The sequence below is a fragment of the Melopsittacus undulatus genome, chromosome 10 (genome assembly GCF_012275295.1).
Source record: "Melopsittacus undulatus isolate bMelUnd1 chromosome 10, bMelUnd1.mat.Z, whole genome shotgun sequence".
Taxonomy (NCBI): Eukaryota; Metazoa; Chordata; class Aves; order Psittaciformes; family Psittaculidae; genus Melopsittacus; species Melopsittacus undulatus.
This window is the reverse complement of record NC_047536.1, coordinates 1,885,889-1,904,224: the sequence shown is the minus strand read 5'-3', so window position 1 is coordinate 1,904,224 and position 18,336 is coordinate 1,885,889. Positions and strand designations below refer to the sequence as shown.

Here is an 18,336-nt window from a genome sequence, read left to right as displayed (position 1 = left end):
ACCACTGCCTATGGGACAACAGGTAAAGAATATGTGAGATAAAAAATACCCCTTTTGTATCTCTGTGATCTATACACATATCTATATGCACATATGCATATACACACTGATGCATGTCACCAAGCACCTCAACCCAGCGCAACACCTACTCGAAAGGGAGCAAAGCTGTGGCTGCAGGTGGTGCAGCGCACTGCCTGTGCTCTGGTGTTGTGGGAAGCGTGTGTTGTTTCACCTCTCCACATGTGTTCCCAGTTCAGTTCTCAAGTATGATGTCCTGTCTCTGTCACAGGTACTCACCTTGGTCAGCTCACCAGCACCTTCCATGAGACAAGCATTCGGGGCTGGCACTGCTGGGCTGGGGCTGCCTGGCTCCAAGTGCTCTGTGCTCAGCTGAAGGATGCCAGAGATGACAACAGAAACTGGGAACCTGCTCCCACCTGGCAGTAAGGTAAAGACAGTGACAACCACCAGAGCAAGGCTCCCCTGGCAGCATGGGCGACTGTACCATGGCTGGATGATTTCCTGCTCTTGGGCATTCTGAGTTCTCACTCTTAACCTCTGTAGCCTGAGGCAGAGGAGTGCTGTGTATGGGGCCTGGGGGTTTGGTTCCTGCAGAGAACTGCTCTGAGCTTGTCCCTGGCCACTCATCTTCCTCTGTACTACAGGTTCTGAAGCCATGCTCCTGTGCTCTCCTGTCCTTCCTCCCTCCCGCTCCCTTCTTCCCTTACTTCCTCCTTGACTTATTCCTTCCTTTCTCTCCTAAGGGAGTGATGCTCCCCTACAGCATCCTTCCTTAGCACAACCCCACCCCAAAAGACATAGACACCTCCAGTTGTTGAGTCCCTTTATTGTCACCCCACAGGAAACAGCTACATCCTCTGCACAGGCTTAATCCCCAGGATGTCGAACCCTTTCGCCATGACGGTGGCAGTGGCTTCGCACAGCAGCAGCCTCCACATGTTCACCTTCACGATCTGGCCTGCAAAACATCACCACAGGAGCTGGAGCAGGACAACTAATGCTGCCTTCCCCAGGGGAACCCCCTCTGCCCACAGCCTGGCCCGGCTGAGCCTCATTCCACCCTCCCAACCCTGTGTTTCCATGTGCCTGGCTGCTCGCAGCTCTCTACTCAACCCGCTCCCAGGCCAGTGACCACACAAGCTGTGCCAGCCACCTTCAGTCCTCCCACACGACCACCACTGGTTCTGCAGCAGCAAGCCCCATGGCCAGCACTCACCACTCTGCCTGTCCTTCTCAACACAATAGCAGTTGTCATAGAACTCAGTGAAGGTGGTGGCCAGCTCATAAAGGTAGTCACAGAGCGTGTGCAGTAACAAGTCCTCCAGGATCTTCTGCAGGATCTCAGGGAACCTCAGGATGCACTTGCCCAGTTTCCACTCCTTCTCATGGTCCAGGGTAAGCACCTCCTCTCTGGCTGCCTTCCGCAGCATCTGCTCGTCAATGTTGGCCAGGCGGGCAATGGCCCTGCAATGACCCAAACCACAGTCTGCTTGTGAGGCTCCCACGTCTCCACTGCCCAGGGCCAGCACTGGCCACCCGCTGGCCTCCTCACTTGCCCAGTCCAGTTACCAGGCTAGAAGAGAGCAGTCAGCCCTGGAATGCACTGCAGAGGAGAAGGGAGGGACATGCTCTGGGCACAAGCGTCAGGAAGGACAGCTGGTACTGCCACACAAACCAGAGCTCAGGGGGCCAGAAAGCCTGCATGGGGCATGGCGATGAGGTGAGGAGGTGCTGAAACAAAGGCCCACCCCTTCCCAAACACCCAGTGCCTCTGATGGGATTACTGAAACTCCCCCAGTTCCTCCCAGCAAGCTAAAGGCCTGGGACGCGTGGTGCACAGAGGAGTCCTACTGCAGACAGCAGGTGACACCATTCCCAAAGACAAATAAAACCCTTCCTATGGTGCATACTGGTGTGGCTGGCTTCTCTTACTTACCACCCTTAGCAGCACTGATGCAATAATTCACCCCTTTCCCCACATCTCCCTTTGCAAGAGCATCAGAGACCAAATCCAACCAAGTCTCAACCTACCTGATGCGGGTGAAGGCGTACAGCAAGTAAGCAGCTGTGTTCCCCCGGTCATCCAGCATCTTGTCAAAGGAGAACACGTAATCATTTAGTCTGTTGTGGGAGAGATCTGCGTATTTAATACATCCAAAAGCGACTGACGTCTGGGCAGCTTTCAGCTCTTCCTCTGTGAGGACCTGTTGTAATTCCAGAACAGATAAGTCATCAGGAAGGAGGTTATGTTGCTATCACAAGCCATAACATGCAGCCCTGGCCACTTGGCATAGCTTCAGCCCTCAGTTCCCCTGCAATCCAATGGCCCTGCAACCTTGCCAGGTTAAGGCTGATTCCCTTTGCTTGTGAAGCAGAGAATCAGACCTCTGGCCCCATGATGAACTATCTGCCACAAAGGTTTGGTGCTTGATAATGTGCTTCTGCTTCTTACAAACTGCACATGCACATAAACACGTGTCCCTCCTACTTTTATAGAGGATTTTGGACACAAAACCCCTCTCTGGTGGAATCTTGCCCTGTCAGCATGGCAAAGCACTTCTGTGTTGGGCTCAAGTGAACCCTTGTGAGATTTTCAGTGTGGTTTTTAATGTGCTTATTGTTCTCATGTTTAAAAATGAATCTTTCACTTTCACACTGCACAGCACAGCGCTAAGGAGCTGTGCTTCCCAATTCCAGACTCACACAGCGAGTAGACAGTGTGGTCCCTCTGTTCCATTCCATGTCCCACACTGGTCAGTTCTCTCCAGGCTATTGAGGTGCAGGACAGAAATGTCATTAAGAACATTGTAAAGCAAAGGGCTTTCAGAAAACTTAGCCACAGCACCCAAGGAAAAAGGTGAAGGCAAAGTCCCCTGCAGATCCCTGGCCACCCATTACCAAAAATCACTGCAGACAAGCAGGCCAAGGTCGCAAGTTACATCCTGCCCCACCTCCTGCACCCTGGGGCAGTCACAGCTGTGGCCATCACACTGCGGAGGCCTCACAGCACCAGCAAGGCCAGTTGTCCTGCCAGGCCCTCCTCTCCTGAGGGAGCTCTGCAGTACCAGTGTGCTGCCTGCAGCTCACATCTCACCACTGCCATGGGTTCAGGGATGCTCTTTCCCCATGACAGCTCCTTGCCTGACCTACTTACCGAGTAATCACACTCAGCTCACATCCACAATGTGGAAACCATAAGCTAGTGAACAAATCTGGGAAGTTCTCAGGAAAGATAAGCAATTTGTCACAAGTACCTTGTCTCGCTCCTTGTCCTTCAGCTTGTCCATAGCTCGTTTCAGCCCTTCCTCCAGCAGGTCTATAAGACGCACTGTATCCCCTGAACGAGTTTTGAACTTCTTCCTGAGAACACAGAGCCAAAATGACCACCTGCATAAGAGGTCAAACCACTTGCACCCTCTGCCCAGGGTCAGCGTGTGCCCAGGCAGATCACAACATGCATCTGGGATGCACTGCATGGTTTTTTTTTAGCATGCCACATACATACTTGTCTTCAAACAAGAGCAAGTCTTCTGCATTCACTCACACAGCCTCTTCAGAGCACATACAGAGGAAGAAATACATCCACAGACTTACTTGTCCTCTCCCAGCACCACTCCGAACGCGGCGTGTGCCACTCTGGTTACTTTAGGATCATACCAGCCGATCATCTGCCCAGCTGCAAACACTGTCTGCAAATGCCCCGACTGCAAGGAACAAATGCCAACAACTGGTTGGTTCTCAACCGACTCCACCGGGGACAGTTTTCTTCTCAGCTTTCTCTCCTTCCCAATGCTGCTCTCACAATGAGACCTGAAGCTCCACAGACAAATGCCACTTCAGAATGCTCAATGTTTCCAGGACTTTTCCTAGCTTAGAGAAGCAGTAACTGGCAAATTCCCATCACTGCTCATACATGGAGCTGACAACCCTGCAACTCTTCAGGTAAGGAGCAACTGAAGTATAAGCAACACAAATCTCATTCCAGACTCATCTATTGAGATTTAGGCTTCACCTACATCCAGTGGTAAACTGGGTCTCTCCCTAATCAACTGCTCCTAGAGTCCATACATGGATTCACCATTGTATCAGTGAGGACAAGAGTAAATAATACACACTAAAACTCTGAAGACTTCTGCCTACATGAGTATTATACCTACATGTAACACCCTTTCTGATGCTCTGTACCAGCAGTGACAGAGGGTGACACACTCACCTGGCCACTATCAACAACATAGATAATGATATCAGCCTTCTCTTCACACAGCCTGTGCTTAAGAGCAGCTAAGTCAGATGTGTCATAGGTGTAACCTCCATCTGATTTCATGATCGTCAACGGGACAGAGAAGCCTGGGACAAACACGATCTTCCGGCCATCATCAACCTGGACAAACCCTAGAAAAGCAATGGAAAACATCCTTTGTTGTACTGCAGAGGGAGCTTTGTGGGTCAGCATGTGCACAAACACCCATTCCCGGATGCTACCAGAAAGAAAAGACCATGCACCCATACTATGAAATCATTAATGGCTCAAAATATGAATACACCTTCATGAACTCCCTCGCCAACCATGTCACAGACAGAACTTAAAGCTATGCACGTGGAAGTGGATCTGTACAGATCTGCCCTTACCAGAAGAGACCTAAATGGATTTGAGAACTCCTGTCCCTGGCATCCAGATCTACCTTTAACAAAACCAGCATCACAAAGTGTGGCACTGAAGGCAACAGAAACTTCACAGAGGTGCAGTAAGGACTTAGCACAAACACTTCAGATGGCAAGACTCAAGAACTGCCAAATCCAGACAGGAACACATAAACCCAGGCTTTTTATGCTCCATTTGGCTTCTGGCCAGTCCCAAAGTTAGCATAATCAAAAAATACCACTGTCTTCTCAGAGATCTCTTCAAGTTCCCATTCAGTCACAACACGAACTGTGGGCAGTCTGCCATATATTGCTCCTTGACTATTTACTAAGGATACAGTGAATTCCAGTAGTACCTCACACCATCACCTACAGATATCACAAACTGCTTCTGGCATCAGCAAGAATGATCAAGATTCCTGGAATGAAGCATGGAGGAATCACTTCTGCCAGTGCTTCTCTGGAAGGAAAAGCCACAGAAGATCCACTGAGGAAATGTGGCTGTGAAAGAAGCAAGGCTGGGGAACATGGAACTTCACAAACACCAGTTCTAAGCCTTACTGCACAGGGTGAGGTTACCTCAAGGTTACTTTGACACCAAAAGCCTCACCTTTATCTTCAAATTCTTTCACGATGTCTTTCATCATCTCATGGTAGAATGATTCTCCTCTCTCTGTGAGTGTGATGTCCAAGCAGCTGTAGATTTTCTGGAACTCTTGAGGAGGGAAACAGAACAAAATGCTTCCATTAAATGCACACAGTAGGAATTAGTGGTATATGTTTACCAGGGGGCACAGCAAGCCCCCAAAGGCATTTTCCATCCTCCGGTCAAGCCATCAGACCAAGACTGAAGAGACAATGCTCCACAGACAGCCCAGTTCTTTGGTTGTGCTGCCTTTTATCTTTAAGCTTCTCCCAGCAGCATGGCAGTGATTTGCAAAGGAAAACCAGAACATGGGCTCAGACACAGAGGTAAGGCACAGTCCTGCTGCTGGGACATGCTCCTGAACGTCACCTTTCCGTGACACGTCGCAGATGAGCTCCCAGGCTTTGATGAAGTCAGGGGTTTTACTCTGCAGCAGCACCACACATTGGTAGGCACGTTTCTTGAACTCCTCCTCTGTGTCAAACCGCCTCTTGGACTCCTACAGGGAAACACACCACATGAAAAGCACTGATCTCTCCCTTGATACAAGCTAACAGGGGTTAACAGGCTCTCCAAGCACACTCATAAGACAGAGGCAGCATACTTACAAAGTCCTCTGATAGTGCCCCATACAGACAACTCAATACCAGATACCACAATTCATCACCCAGTGACAGGTTATTGCAATATCCCATTAACAGTGATCACTTCTTTTGTTTCTCAAAAGGTTATGCTGCAATTTGTAAAGCTCCTCAATATGCTTTTCTGATGTTGATGTAAATATCACACTTATGTGCTACAAGTACCTTGTAAAAAGCTTGGAGATCCCCAATGGGAGGAGAAACTGTTAAGTAATCTGGAAATTTGTCTTGGAGATGAGCAATGAGCATTCCAAATTGGGTGCCCCAGTCTCCTAAATGGTTTAACCTTAAAGCAATTGAAAAGCACAATAATGAGTTTGCAAACATAGGCTTTAAAACACATGCATTTCAAAAACATATATGCTAAAAGAAGAAATACACAGAACACCACCAAAACCAGGCCAACACCCACAGTTTCACTGCATGAAGCTTCTGCCCATCTTGATTCCCAACCTCCTACTTTCCATCAGCTTAGTAACTTACCCCATGATAAGGATTTTTTGTGGTGTGCTTATAAACAGATAGCACAGACCAAAGCACAATACTGCACACACTCAGCCAAGCAAGCCCAGCACACCCCAAATGGACTCTCACCTCAAAACATCATAGCCAGCAAACTCGAACAGTCGGCACATACTTTCTCCAATGATAGTGGACCGCAGGTGGCCAACGTGCATCTCCTTTGCAATGTTAGGGGATGAGAAATCCACGACCACCTTACACACAGCACCAGAGGACAAACAAAGAGCAGCAGTCATTACCACACTGTGTGTTTGACATGGGCTTTGTTGGAGGAATGAGGCTGACCCTCTCACCCTTTGCTGCCAACAGCACACAGCAGCAGAGGAGGCCCTCAAGAACACAAGCAGGCTTCCAGCCTGAGGCTCTGCTGCACCCACCAGACTGAGCTTGGCACAATACCCCCCACCCCGGGAGCCCTGTCCCTCACCCACCAGAGACCACACCAGGTACGCATAGCCCACCCTACAGCCCCAGTCCCTAAGTCACATCCCATTTGCTGCTGTAACAAGCAGCTGACATGGCCATCTGCTCAACAAACCACCTCAGGGAGAACTGTGGAGCTACCCACAGCCCAGTATGGCTCATCCCTATGGGAGCAGGATGTCTGTGCACTTACTGCTGTACCTTTTTCCTTTTGCCAATAGCCGGTGGCTGAACTCCATTCACCAATAAACTGCTCAGCTGCTTTGACACAAAATCCTTTCTCAAGTGGACATTGATAAAACCTGGAGAGCAGAAAACCATCAATGAGTGCTGCGGCTACAAAAGTGCCTCAAACCACTTTGTGTGTCCTCACAGCAAGAGCACAGGAAGCTGGCTTGACAAAGCAAAACCAATTTTCAGCAACAGGGCAACAAAGCTGTCACTAGAGGACAAATTTTGCTCCCAGTTTCAAGAGTCTATTTCACAGCATTGCAACCTGTCGTGCAGGAGATAGATGCTGCAAGTTAACCCACTGACATCACTCCTTTCTGCACATGGTCACTCAAATGTGAATTTAAGAACATTTTAAATGAGAAAATAAATAATCTCGCCAAGGTTTGCAGAATGCAAAACCAGATCTTGCTTTGTCTCCTTTCTTTAAATTCATATCCTAAACCACACTGTTTCACCTGGGATAATCCATGCCTGTGGGACATCGCTAACTTCAGCTTTAAAAAGCTAAGGAATGAGCTCCTGCCCAAACACACGAAGGGCTGTGTCATGTGAGTTTTGTGTTTATGCTGAAGCCCTGAGGAGTGCAAGTCCTTGTATTTCTTCCTGGGTCACAGGGACAAAGCAGATGCAGGAATTCATAACCTCCATGCTACTGCAGCATCTCAGTGCTGAGAGGCCAAGGTCTCCTCCCTATGCCAGCAGCAGTGAGAAGGGCACGTGGATTTTTGCTGTGATTTCATGATGCGGCCAATACCCATCACCACCCACAAAGGAGAAAAGCTGGTCCCTTAAGGATCAGTGGAAAACTTGCTAATTGAAGAGCTTAGGATGGCAATTGCCAATTCTAATGCAGATGCAGATTTGCTGCTCTACACAAGTCTGAGGGCTACAAAGCTCCTCAACACAGAAGCAGCTAATTCACCCTGCAACTGCAGTTTTCAATTGTGGAGCAGTTAAACAAAGCTTCCCTGATCACCATCCAATATAAAATTGCCCTGTCAGCATTAAAACACCAAAAGTGTAACATGGAACTCTCTTACCAGGCCCAGCAATTTCAACCTTCTCAATGCATTCATTAGCAGGAATATGTTTTGTTATTTTCTCAGCAATTTCTCTCGGGCTGACCTTCTGTTCCTTGGTTTTGAGCAGTATCTGAAACACAACAAGAGCAGTAAGATTCACTCCTCCCTAACACTGTACAGAGTGAAACAGAATGCACAGGTACAGCAGCACTGAAAGATCCTCAGGATTGTTTAGCTTCATAATGTATAGACACAAACATCTCCAGCAAATTAGTCAGGTTAGATCAGTCCCTCTCTAAAGCAGAAGTGCAACCAGACCCACCATGTCCACTCCCTTTGGCTAAGGACAATTAAAGAGTAGTTTCTATGTCAGAAGAAAAGCTTCCAGGGTATTTTTCAAACACTGTTAAGAGGTTTGGCAAATTCCTATCTCTCCAAACAAGGAAAAGGGACAAAAAACGCTGGCACAGTCCTCCATACTGCTTCAAAACCCTGTTCCTCAGTCTCACAGGTACCCTCAGCTCTGCCAGCATTCACATTCAAAGTTCTGAGCTGTGCCTGCAGTAGATGCTGAGTGTGGTTTTGGAGCAAGCTGCTGATTTTTGATTCAAAGCAAGCAAAGCAAACTACCTTCAGCCCTACCTGAGGCTTAATAATGAAGTGACTAAATAAATAGAATCCCACAAACCAAGCAACCAAACCTAATTCTAACAATGCCAAATTCTCTTCAAAAGGCATCAGAGAATCTGCTGGTAAAGGAGCTCTCCTTTTGTCTCCAGCTATCAATGGCCCACTTGGAGGAACTCAAAGAACATGATGCAAGTTCACATACAATAATAGCATCAGAATTGACACTCACTGCTGCCTGTATTTGCTAACTTGCAGTCTGTGCAAAATGTGACTTCTACTCCAGTTTCAGTTTCCTATTTAACCTGTCATACAGCTGATAATAACAAGATCCTTGCAAGCTGACAAAAGCTTAGCGTGGGCAAGAAAAGAAAACCTCTGCTGCCTGTAATGCTACTCGAAGTGCAAACTACAGGAAAAATAAATGTAAACCCAGATTATGGGCATGTTACACCAGATGACAGGCGTGTTACCTGAATCACTCCAGAAGCAGTCACCCTACTCCTGTTACTGTAAGGAGCAAACCCTGCTCCTGGCTCAACCCCCAGCACTCACACTCTAACGAGCTCCCAGCAGAACAATGTACACTTGTGAGGGCTGTTTCCACATGGGTGCATCACAGGGAGGGGATGCTGCAGGGCACGTACCAAGCAGGGCAGGTCCTTCTCCTCTGGCAGTCATGGTGAGAGGTGTTCCAGCTCTGTGCAGGGGACACTGGGAGAGAGGCTATGGAAGACCTGCCCCACAGTCAAACCCTAAAACTTAGGCTGATGGAGAGTACAGAACCTGCTGCTCTCAGAGGGAAATGAATGCACTGCATCCCTGGCTCTGCTGTGCTGACACACTCTAACTGTGCTGCACATGTATCACCCAGCTCATACACAGTGTTCCAGGGAACAAACTCCACAGGCAAGCCCAGCACTAGGAACAGCTGACAATACAGGACTTGACACCCTGGCCTGAAGAGGACCATTCAGACACTGAGTTATGTGAACAACGTGGACACAGGAAGCCAGAACTGCTCGAGCATCCCAACAGCCATTTAATTGGGGTAAAGCAGCGGTCAGAAAGCTGGCAAAGCTCTGCAAGGCCCCGTCAGTGCAGTCACCCAGTGCTGCCCTGGCTGCAGCCCAGGCCCAGCATGATGCTCATGAGACCAAGGGAAGATGGCACTTGTTTGGTGGGCTGGTTCCAGAAGCCTGCTGGCTAGCACGTATGGATGCTGCCAGGTGTCAGCCTCACTGTGGCAGAACTGACACAGCAGCTTTAGGTGACAACCTGGGTAGAATTCCATGTGTGCCAGTTCCATGTCAAAGTTACCAGCCTAATAGATTGATAATGGTGAACTGGCAACAGAACACTTTAAAAAGTTGTTTCTAATTGCAAAATGAAAGACCTGCAATTACAAGAGTCTAACTAGTCTATCAAAGGCATCAAGGCATTCAGAGTTGGGTGTTTTAGCACCTATTTTCTCTACCACCTCCTGGTTTTACGTCAGCACAGTCCCAGCCTACTGAGGCAACTCCTGAAGTGTTTTTTATTCTGCTTGGGTCCTCTTTGGTCAAATACCTTCCAGAAAGCAGCAATGTCATAATATTCAAAGTAACCACTGATACCAACCAGGTTAAGAAAACCCACTCCTTCCCTTGCACGAGATGTTCTGTAAATTGGAACCACTCTTACAGCTGCCTGAAAACCTCCAAGATCAGAACAATATCGAATTATAGAATGGTTTGGGTTGGAAAGGACCTTAAAGCTTATTCAGTTCTAACCCCTGCCAAGGGCAGGGACCCCTTCCACTGGAGCAGCTGCTCCAAGCCCCTGTGTCCAACCTGGCCTTGAGCACTGCCAGGGATGGGGCAGCCACAGCTTCTCTGGGCACCCTGTGCCAGCGCCTCAGCACCCTCACAGTAAAATCATAACAAACACCCCCTACATTTCCTGCCTTTTGCTCATTTAAAAGAAAATATAGGTGCAACCAACCATAGATGTGGGGAAGCCCACACAGCCTCCCCTCAGCAAATGCCTGGATAACAACAGCCACTAAGACACGAACAAGAGCACAAAGTGTGCATGGAACAGTGCACTCAGATTCACCTCAAGGAGCATCTGTCACAGAACTGAAAACACTTCCAGGAATACACCAAAATCAGCCAAATTCAGCTGTAACCAGGGAATTAATAAGAGGTGTTTGAAACAAAGGAGTCAGAGGAGTAGGCAGGACAGTGCCTGAGCAGCAGCCTACAACTGGTTAGGCACTGTGAGGAGATGCTGCGCACACCACAGCCCCTGCACAGGCCAATGACCCATGTCACCAGATCCAAGAGCAGAGTAGTTCAGGATGCAGCATGGAGGGAGCTGAACCCTATAGGAGCACACAGTGAGCACCCAGGCCCCTCTCACTGCCATGTGTCAGTGGGCAGTAGAAACCTGCAGCACCCACACCAAGAGATGTATGCCCTGAAATGGGGTGGTGTTTGTAGCTCACCTTTCCTGTGAGAAGGGGATGTGTACACACAACTCTGTGGATACGAGGACACTACACTTCCCCCACACTACACAAGAGCATTCTGAGATTTGTAGGTGTTTGCAACATTTGTAACTGTCCAGAACTGGGATTTATTGTTTTGCTGATACCAATTCCAAGCATACAGCTCACTATCTGGTAGTTAATTGCACAGTTAGTAAATCAATGCAGCGCTTCAGTCCCAGTTCGATTTAGATCTCGCAAACTGAGCAGTTTTTCTGTGCGACACACATATAACTCTCTTACCATCTAACCAGAGGCTTAAAGATCTACTCTGTAAGGCCAATACTTCCCCTGAAATGCCATTAGATGCTCACTGAATTCTCAGCCCAGAGGCCTGCAGCAAGCTTGAAACAGGTCCACAACTGCAACTCTCCCTGTGTTGCCACATAGCTTCCAACAGAAGCATCCCCAGGTTTAGTTACCTTTGGAAGACTGGTCAGATTTACCTGTGTGATGCCCATGGCACTGTTGCACTGGTAATCTCCAAACTTGGGCTGCTGACTTGGTGTTACCACTAGCGGAGGGTTCTCTAGCTCTGGGTAGGCAGCCTGAATAGCAGCTCCGAAGATCTCCTGAAGGCAGCTGTTGATATTAATCATGCTTTTCGCCACTTTACTTCTTTCCTCCTGAAGGCTCTGAAAAAGCAAACCCCAAAGGCTAAATTCACACCATCTGGGAGCTGTTACACGCCTCTTTTCTCCCTGGCAAAGCGTGGCTGACAGATGTGGCTGACACCTCCAGGCATGGGAGCAATGAATACAACAGAAAAATGCCATGATTCAGGGACTGCTGCTCCCGTCGAGCCTCCCAGCACCAACACCTCCCCTGAGTGCAGGGCTGCATCTTGTCAGTGATCTGGCAGAGATGTTGGCTGGGCTGCCCATACTGTGACCAGCCAAGACGTGATACTGTGGCCTTATAAATCTACTGACATCTGTCATAAAGTAGGTTCGTGTTTAAGGAACAAGGAAATATCTGATGTGTGACCAACAATGAAGGTGCTGGGATGCAGTGAGAGCACTGTCACACAGCACTAGCTATGACAACTGACAGCACTTATTTAGCTTGCCTTAATGAGAACCAGCCCCATGTGCTGCAGCATTCATTCTTCCTCCCTTACCTTCCGAAGGAAGTTCAGGCGATACTTGAGCTTCGTGTTCTCGTCCCGCAGCCCTTCCAAACTCGGGGACACTCCCAAGCACTCGGCGTTCTTCAGATGCTCAATCTCTGCAGTTAACAACCTGATCTCGTTCTCCTGAAAAGCAAATGGAATTGTCACACAGGCATTCCTGGAGGTGAGGAGACACCAAGATGAGGAGCTGCAAGACCTCAGGCAGCTCTAGTTCTGCCTCACAAAGGTTAACAGCAAAGGAAGAGCAGAGCAGTGACACAGGGAACTCATCCCCCCAACCCTCAAATGTGAAAGCACAAAGGTATCTTCTCCTCTTAACATCACATCATTCTGTGTCCCCCCAAATGATTCATGTTTGAAGGTTGTTTCTATTTCTGTCAAACCCAGGGATTCGGAGACATTCCCTAAAACCTCAATGAGAACAATCACAGATATCAAGACAGATGTGCAAGACAGACAACAGGTCATGCTAACAGAACCTATTCCCGAAACAAGCCCTTTCTCCAGCTTTTTGAACTTAATAAAGATGCTTCAAAAACTCCCTAAAGCCTCTTCAGGCAGTTTCATCATCTCACAGGCCACAGTTCCTCCTCCAGAGGGTGAACCCACAACCACTCATACAACCCCAGGAACCAAGAAGTGCAGTGTGCCACTTCACAGGGGGATTCACAGGGGAATCCATGGGGCCATTTCTGCAGCCTGCACTCACATCCACCTTGCTGCACAACCTTTCCGCTATGACTTCTCCCTTAAAACTGACATCTGGCATTCAGCAGCAATCAGGAATTTCAGGTGGACCTCTATACTCCAAATCATAGAGTAGTCTGGATTGGCAGGGACCTTCAAAGCTCATCTAGTCCAACTGCCTGCAGTGGACAGTGACATCTTCAACTAGATCAGGTTGCCCAGAACCACATCACAGAATGCATGACTGCAAGTGCAGTCTCACCAGAGAAGAGGGGTAGAATCAGCTCCCTTGACCTCCTGGCCACACTGCTCTGGATGCAGCCCGAGACACCACGATTGGCCTCTGTTCTGCAAGCACACATTGCCTGCTCATGTCCAATCTTTCACCCACCAATACCCCCAAGTCCTTCTCCTCAGGGCTGTTCTCAACCTTTCCATCCCCCAGCTTGTGGTGATACGAGGGGTTGTCCCAACCCACATGCAGGACCCTGCACTTGGCCCCTCTTGAACCTGTCTCAGTCTCTCTGGATGGCATCCCATGAACAAACTGCCCTGTGCTCCTTAGACCTCACAGCTGGGTCACAAGCAAACACTTCAGCCAGCAGCCCCAGCCCACTGGTTGGGACTGCTGTAAGGAGCAGTCGTGTTCCCAACCCCAGAGACACCAAGTACCTGAAACTTCATTGTTGGTGGCTACCTCTTGTCCTCCCCATCACAGCCTTTGTGTACATCAGCCACAAACCTGGCTCAGCAACACAACTCTGGAGGCTGCTGAAGGTGCAGGTGACTCAGTGCATGCAGCAGGGGCTGTGAGCCAGCCCCTCAGGCACTCCTCCACCAGAACCCCACAGCAGGAGGCACTTCAGGCTACTCCTGCAGGGAAACAGGTCATCAAATCTCACCAAAAAGGGCTCATTTGCTTTGGTGCTTGAAAACAATCAGAATATTTAATTAAGAAACAAACTGGGCCATGAAATCTGTCTTACACATCCCCCTGAGCAACAGCTCCCACAGACACCATTGTAAGTAACTGCAGATGCTCAAAAACCCTGAACTGAGCCAAAACCATGTTAAGATTGGCTATTTGTGAAGCAAACTGAAAATCAGCACTTTTGAGGTCATTCTGCATTTGTGCTGCAGCTTCCAGCACACTTCTCTGCCAGCCTCTCTCCTGTACTACAGGATGTCCTGCAGGTTCAGATGTGAACAAACAGGACTTTGGGGAACAAAACCCATTATCAAAATCTCTGGTTTGACATTTCAGCAACTGAAAGCATTGAACAGCACAGCTGTAGCTCAGAACACCTCACTTCAAACAGCTTATTGCAGCCTTTCCTCTTGCAGCCTATTAATTCCTTTTGTAATCCAAAGCAGCCCTCCCCCAGATCATACTGTTGTTCTCTCATATGCACACAAACACTTTCTCCCATATAACAAGCAGAAAACATGTATGTTTTTATGTTTTACTTTACTCACAGGCCTGACCATGCAGCATTTCAGGTGACTTACAGACTAATTTGAAACATTTTCAGACTGAAGTTTCAAACAGCACAGAGAGATTTCACTGCAACGTTTTACAGGTTCCCTGTAGGTTTCAAGTCATCATTATTGCTACAGACTGACCTAAAGTAACATCAGCTCAGAACCATGAGTAACTCATCCCTCCAGCCCTAGAATGTGCTTTAAGGAAAGCACAAAGCTATCTCCTCCTCTTCATGTTGCATTCATCTGTAGGATCTGTGTTCACCCAGTATTACCTTCTCTTGAGCAAAGCCACCAGCTTCAGGACAGGTTAGCAAGACCTGGAGGAGAGATCTGCACTGAAGACAAACACCTGTAATCTGCCTTTGAAATTAAAACCATAGAATCACAGAATCGTTTGGGTTGGAAAGGACCTTCAGATCAGTTTTAATCCCCTGCCACGGGCAGGGACATACCCAGTAAATGTGACCCAACCAGCTCACATTTATTCCTCCTCCCCCAGAACTATAACTAGGAAGGTATTTCAGTACCATTGGCAAACTTTTCACAACAGCAACGTTATTTAATGTTCCTCAACAATCACAAATGCCTCTGGCCACCCAAGTTCAGACTTGCAAGAGCTGAGATGACCTGCATCTTACTGGAGCTTCTTCCCACATTGTTAAGACTACAAGAGAGGATGAAGAAAGAGGTTTATCCACGTGCACAGCCAGAACCCAGAACAAGGGTTCTCAGGAATCAGCATCTACTGGGGCAGACATCTACCCCAGACAGCTTTTCCACACAAATACAGGGTGACAACTGGTATCCTAGTCACTTAGATTTGGCCAGGAGGTACAAAGCTCTAAACCGATGCCACAGGTCAGTAAGTCTCATCTACTTCTCTCCCATGACTGCCTCAAAGCAGCAAATCCACACTTGCAGACAGGAGGCATTCAGACCAGCTCCATTTCAAATGTGACCAGCCCAAGGTGTCAGCTCAGACCAGCACTTTGTTCTACCACGTTCTGTGCTCCTCTTCAGGGACTTTCAGTACCAGTCCTTCCATTTCTTGAGGATTAACCAAAAGCAAAACACTTCCCACTACTGCTGCCATTTCAGTCTCCCTTCTTGAGCTCATCAACTGCTAATATAGGTGATGAAATAAACTCTTAATTCCAAATCACAGCAGAAATGCCTGGACTCAGCGCTGGCTACAGTGAGCTGCAGAATGGATAGGGTTAAGATCAGCACAGCTCCAAAATGGGCAGCAAGGGCTGTGGTTCATGGGCCAGTGAGGAGGAAATGCTGCTCATGCTCCCCTGGCTCTGGTGACCAGTGACAGGACACGAGGAAATTGAATGAAGCTGCTCCAGGGGAAGTGCAGGCTGGGTATCTAGAAAGGCTCTTCCCTAGGAAGGTGCTGGGTCCCTGGAAGAGGCTCCCCAGGGAGGAGCCTGTCAGGAGTCAAGGAGGATGTGGACAATGCTCTCAGTCATATGGTTTAGTGTTGGGTATTCCTGTGAGGAGAGGGAGTTGGACTCCATGCTCCTTATGGGTCCCTTCCAACTTGAGATACGATGCTATGACTGAGGAATGATTCCATGACCCCACATCCACGTGCTGAGCTTACTTCAAAAAAGCTCTTAAATGGCTGCGTGCTACAAATACCTCTTCTGACAGCAGCTGTGGCACAGCTCAGAACCCTCTAGCAAACCATCTGTGAACAGTGGGTGTTATGAAAGGGATGCTCTAGATTCTACATTCTTCCTGAAAAACCACTACATTAAACTACAGATACCCCTTGTATCTCCTCTCTCACAGCATCACCAAGCGAGGACAGGAGACAAAACCAACACACCTCAAAGCCATAAAACGTTTAACAGTAAAGCTGCTGCTCAGGACAAAGTGTTAACCTGGGATTATTCTACCTGCACAACTTGGGCATAGCACAACTTGCCAGTAAAGGGTCATACCTGATGACCACCTCATGAGAAGCTGCAGGAACTACATGAGGCCATGCTGACATCTCCAAGGGCTCTTTGGTCAGCTGAGAACTAGAAATCTTCCCCTCACCTGTGAACACAAAAAAACTACAGCTTTTTCAATAGGACCAAAAGCATCCCTACATTTTAACTTAAGATCAAAGCATCTTCCAAAGACCCCACTGAATTAACACAAACATTGCTTAGGCTTCTGCCTCTGGGCTTTAACGTGACAGAGCTTTTCTCCATCACATTAAAAGAAAAACCAGAGAGGCACTGGCCTGAGAAAGCACAGCAAAGGAAATAAAGCACCTCTCTTCCCTTCCAGCTTGCCTCCTGACCAGCTGCATCTCTGCTCCTCCTCTGCCATGCCTTTGCTGAGCCATCTCAATGCAGTAACTCAGCACATACACTGCTCCTTGTTGGGCTGTTCTCCCAAGGAACTCATGATTCCTGCCAGCTGGTTCACCATGGGCTCGTGCTGGAGCTGGCATAGGGAGGATGTGGCTGGGAGCGAGGTGAAAGGTAGATTCAGGCTCAGTAATTCCATATGTCCTCTTTCAGCATCCGGAGTTACAGAGCTGAACACTCTCCTCTAGTTTGGAAATCTGCTTACGGACTAAAGATCAGACCACAGTGACAGCAAGGGGAGAACACTGGGGATGCTCTTCTCTCCCAGCAGCTACAAAGGGAAAATGTGAAAACAAAGGAAAGAAAAGAGCTGCAAAGATTCAACAGCCAGATCTATTACCTGAGTATTTCATGGCAGCGCTTATCCTATGATTGAACTGTCAGTAGAAAACTTACTGGAAAGAGACTTTAGAACCCATGTGTACGGCAGACAAAAAACCACAAGCCAAATATCCAGGACCTCCGAGTTACCTGCTCCTGGGGCAATACAAAAGCTCAGCTGCAGGACTCCATGCTGTCCTGTATCCTTCTCTCGGTACCAGTCACTGACTGGGACAGATCAGTCTGATCTGTTCTTACATCCCTACAGCCACTGAAGACACAGGGCTGTCACCACCCTTCCTCCCAACACCGAGTACCCCACGGCTACAGCAGCCCGTCTGAGGGAGCCAGGACCGCCCTTAGCACAGCCCCTGGATGCAGCTCCCAGGCTGCTCCACAGGCCCCGCCTCGGCCGGCAGCAGGGCCGGAGCGCAGGCCGTGTCCGACGCTTGCTGATGGCACCATGAGCCCTGCCCGGGCTCCCCCCAGCCCCATGCACCGAGCGCTCCCCGGCTGAGGGCAGACTGCTGCCTGCCTGCCTCCCTCCCTGCCTGCCTGCTCCCTCCCTCCCTCCCTGCCCCCTGCCCGCACCTGCCGCGCCAGCCGAGCTGCGCACTGCGACACCCGCGCCTCCATGCTCCCGCGCCGGAACCGGAAGTGACGTTGCGAAGCGGAAAGTACGGAACGTCCGTGGAGGAGGAGAGGTTGCGATGGGACGGCAGCGCCCCCTGGCGGCGGGGAGGACCCCGGCGGGAATGTCCCTGTGCTGGCTCGGGAATGGGGGGGAGCGACGGGACCCATTGCTGGACACAGGGGCTTGGAGCAGCTGCTCCAGTGGAAGGGGTCCCTGCTTGTGGCAGGGGTTGGAATGGGATGAGCTTTAAGGTACCTTCCAACCAAAACCAGGCTGATCCCATGACATAGATCTGCACTTCAGTACAGCTCTTCGGAAGGCAGACACAGTCCCACACACTCCCCCCACCCCTTCAAACCGAACCCAGGTTTAGGGGTGACCAAGGAGCACTTCAACCA

General features: G+C 49.1%; 1 protein-coding gene across 2 annotated transcripts; it reads right to left on the bottom strand.

Moving 5' to 3' along the window:
- Positions 1-829: 829 nt before the first annotated feature.
- On the bottom strand, positions 830-17,957 carry RARS1 (arginyl-tRNA synthetase 1). Of its 2 annotated transcripts, XM_034066719.1 has the most exons (16): positions 17,896-17,957; positions 16,564-16,663; positions 12,428-12,562; positions 11,754-11,942; positions 8,169-8,280; positions 7,096-7,196; positions 6,544-6,665; positions 6,115-6,235; positions 5,678-5,807; positions 5,273-5,377; positions 4,235-4,413; positions 3,616-3,725; positions 3,276-3,381; positions 2,053-2,225; positions 1,238-1,485; positions 830-979 (listed from the first exon to the last, which is right to left on the bottom strand). In XM_034066719.1, the coding sequence occupies exons 4-16, from the start codon at positions 11,904-11,906 to the stop codon at positions 870-872; spliced, it is 1,770 nt and encodes a 589-aa protein (XP_033922610.1). In that variant the 5' UTR covers positions 11,907-11,942; positions 12,428-12,562; positions 16,564-16,663; positions 17,896-17,957; the 3' UTR covers positions 830-869. The 2 variants fall into 2 exon arrangements, with proteins under 2 accessions (XP_033922610.1, XP_033922609.1); XM_034066718.1 differs by lacking the exon at positions 16,564-16,663 and having other exon boundaries at positions 17,896-17,946.
- Positions 17,958-18,336: the final 379 nt, after the last annotated feature.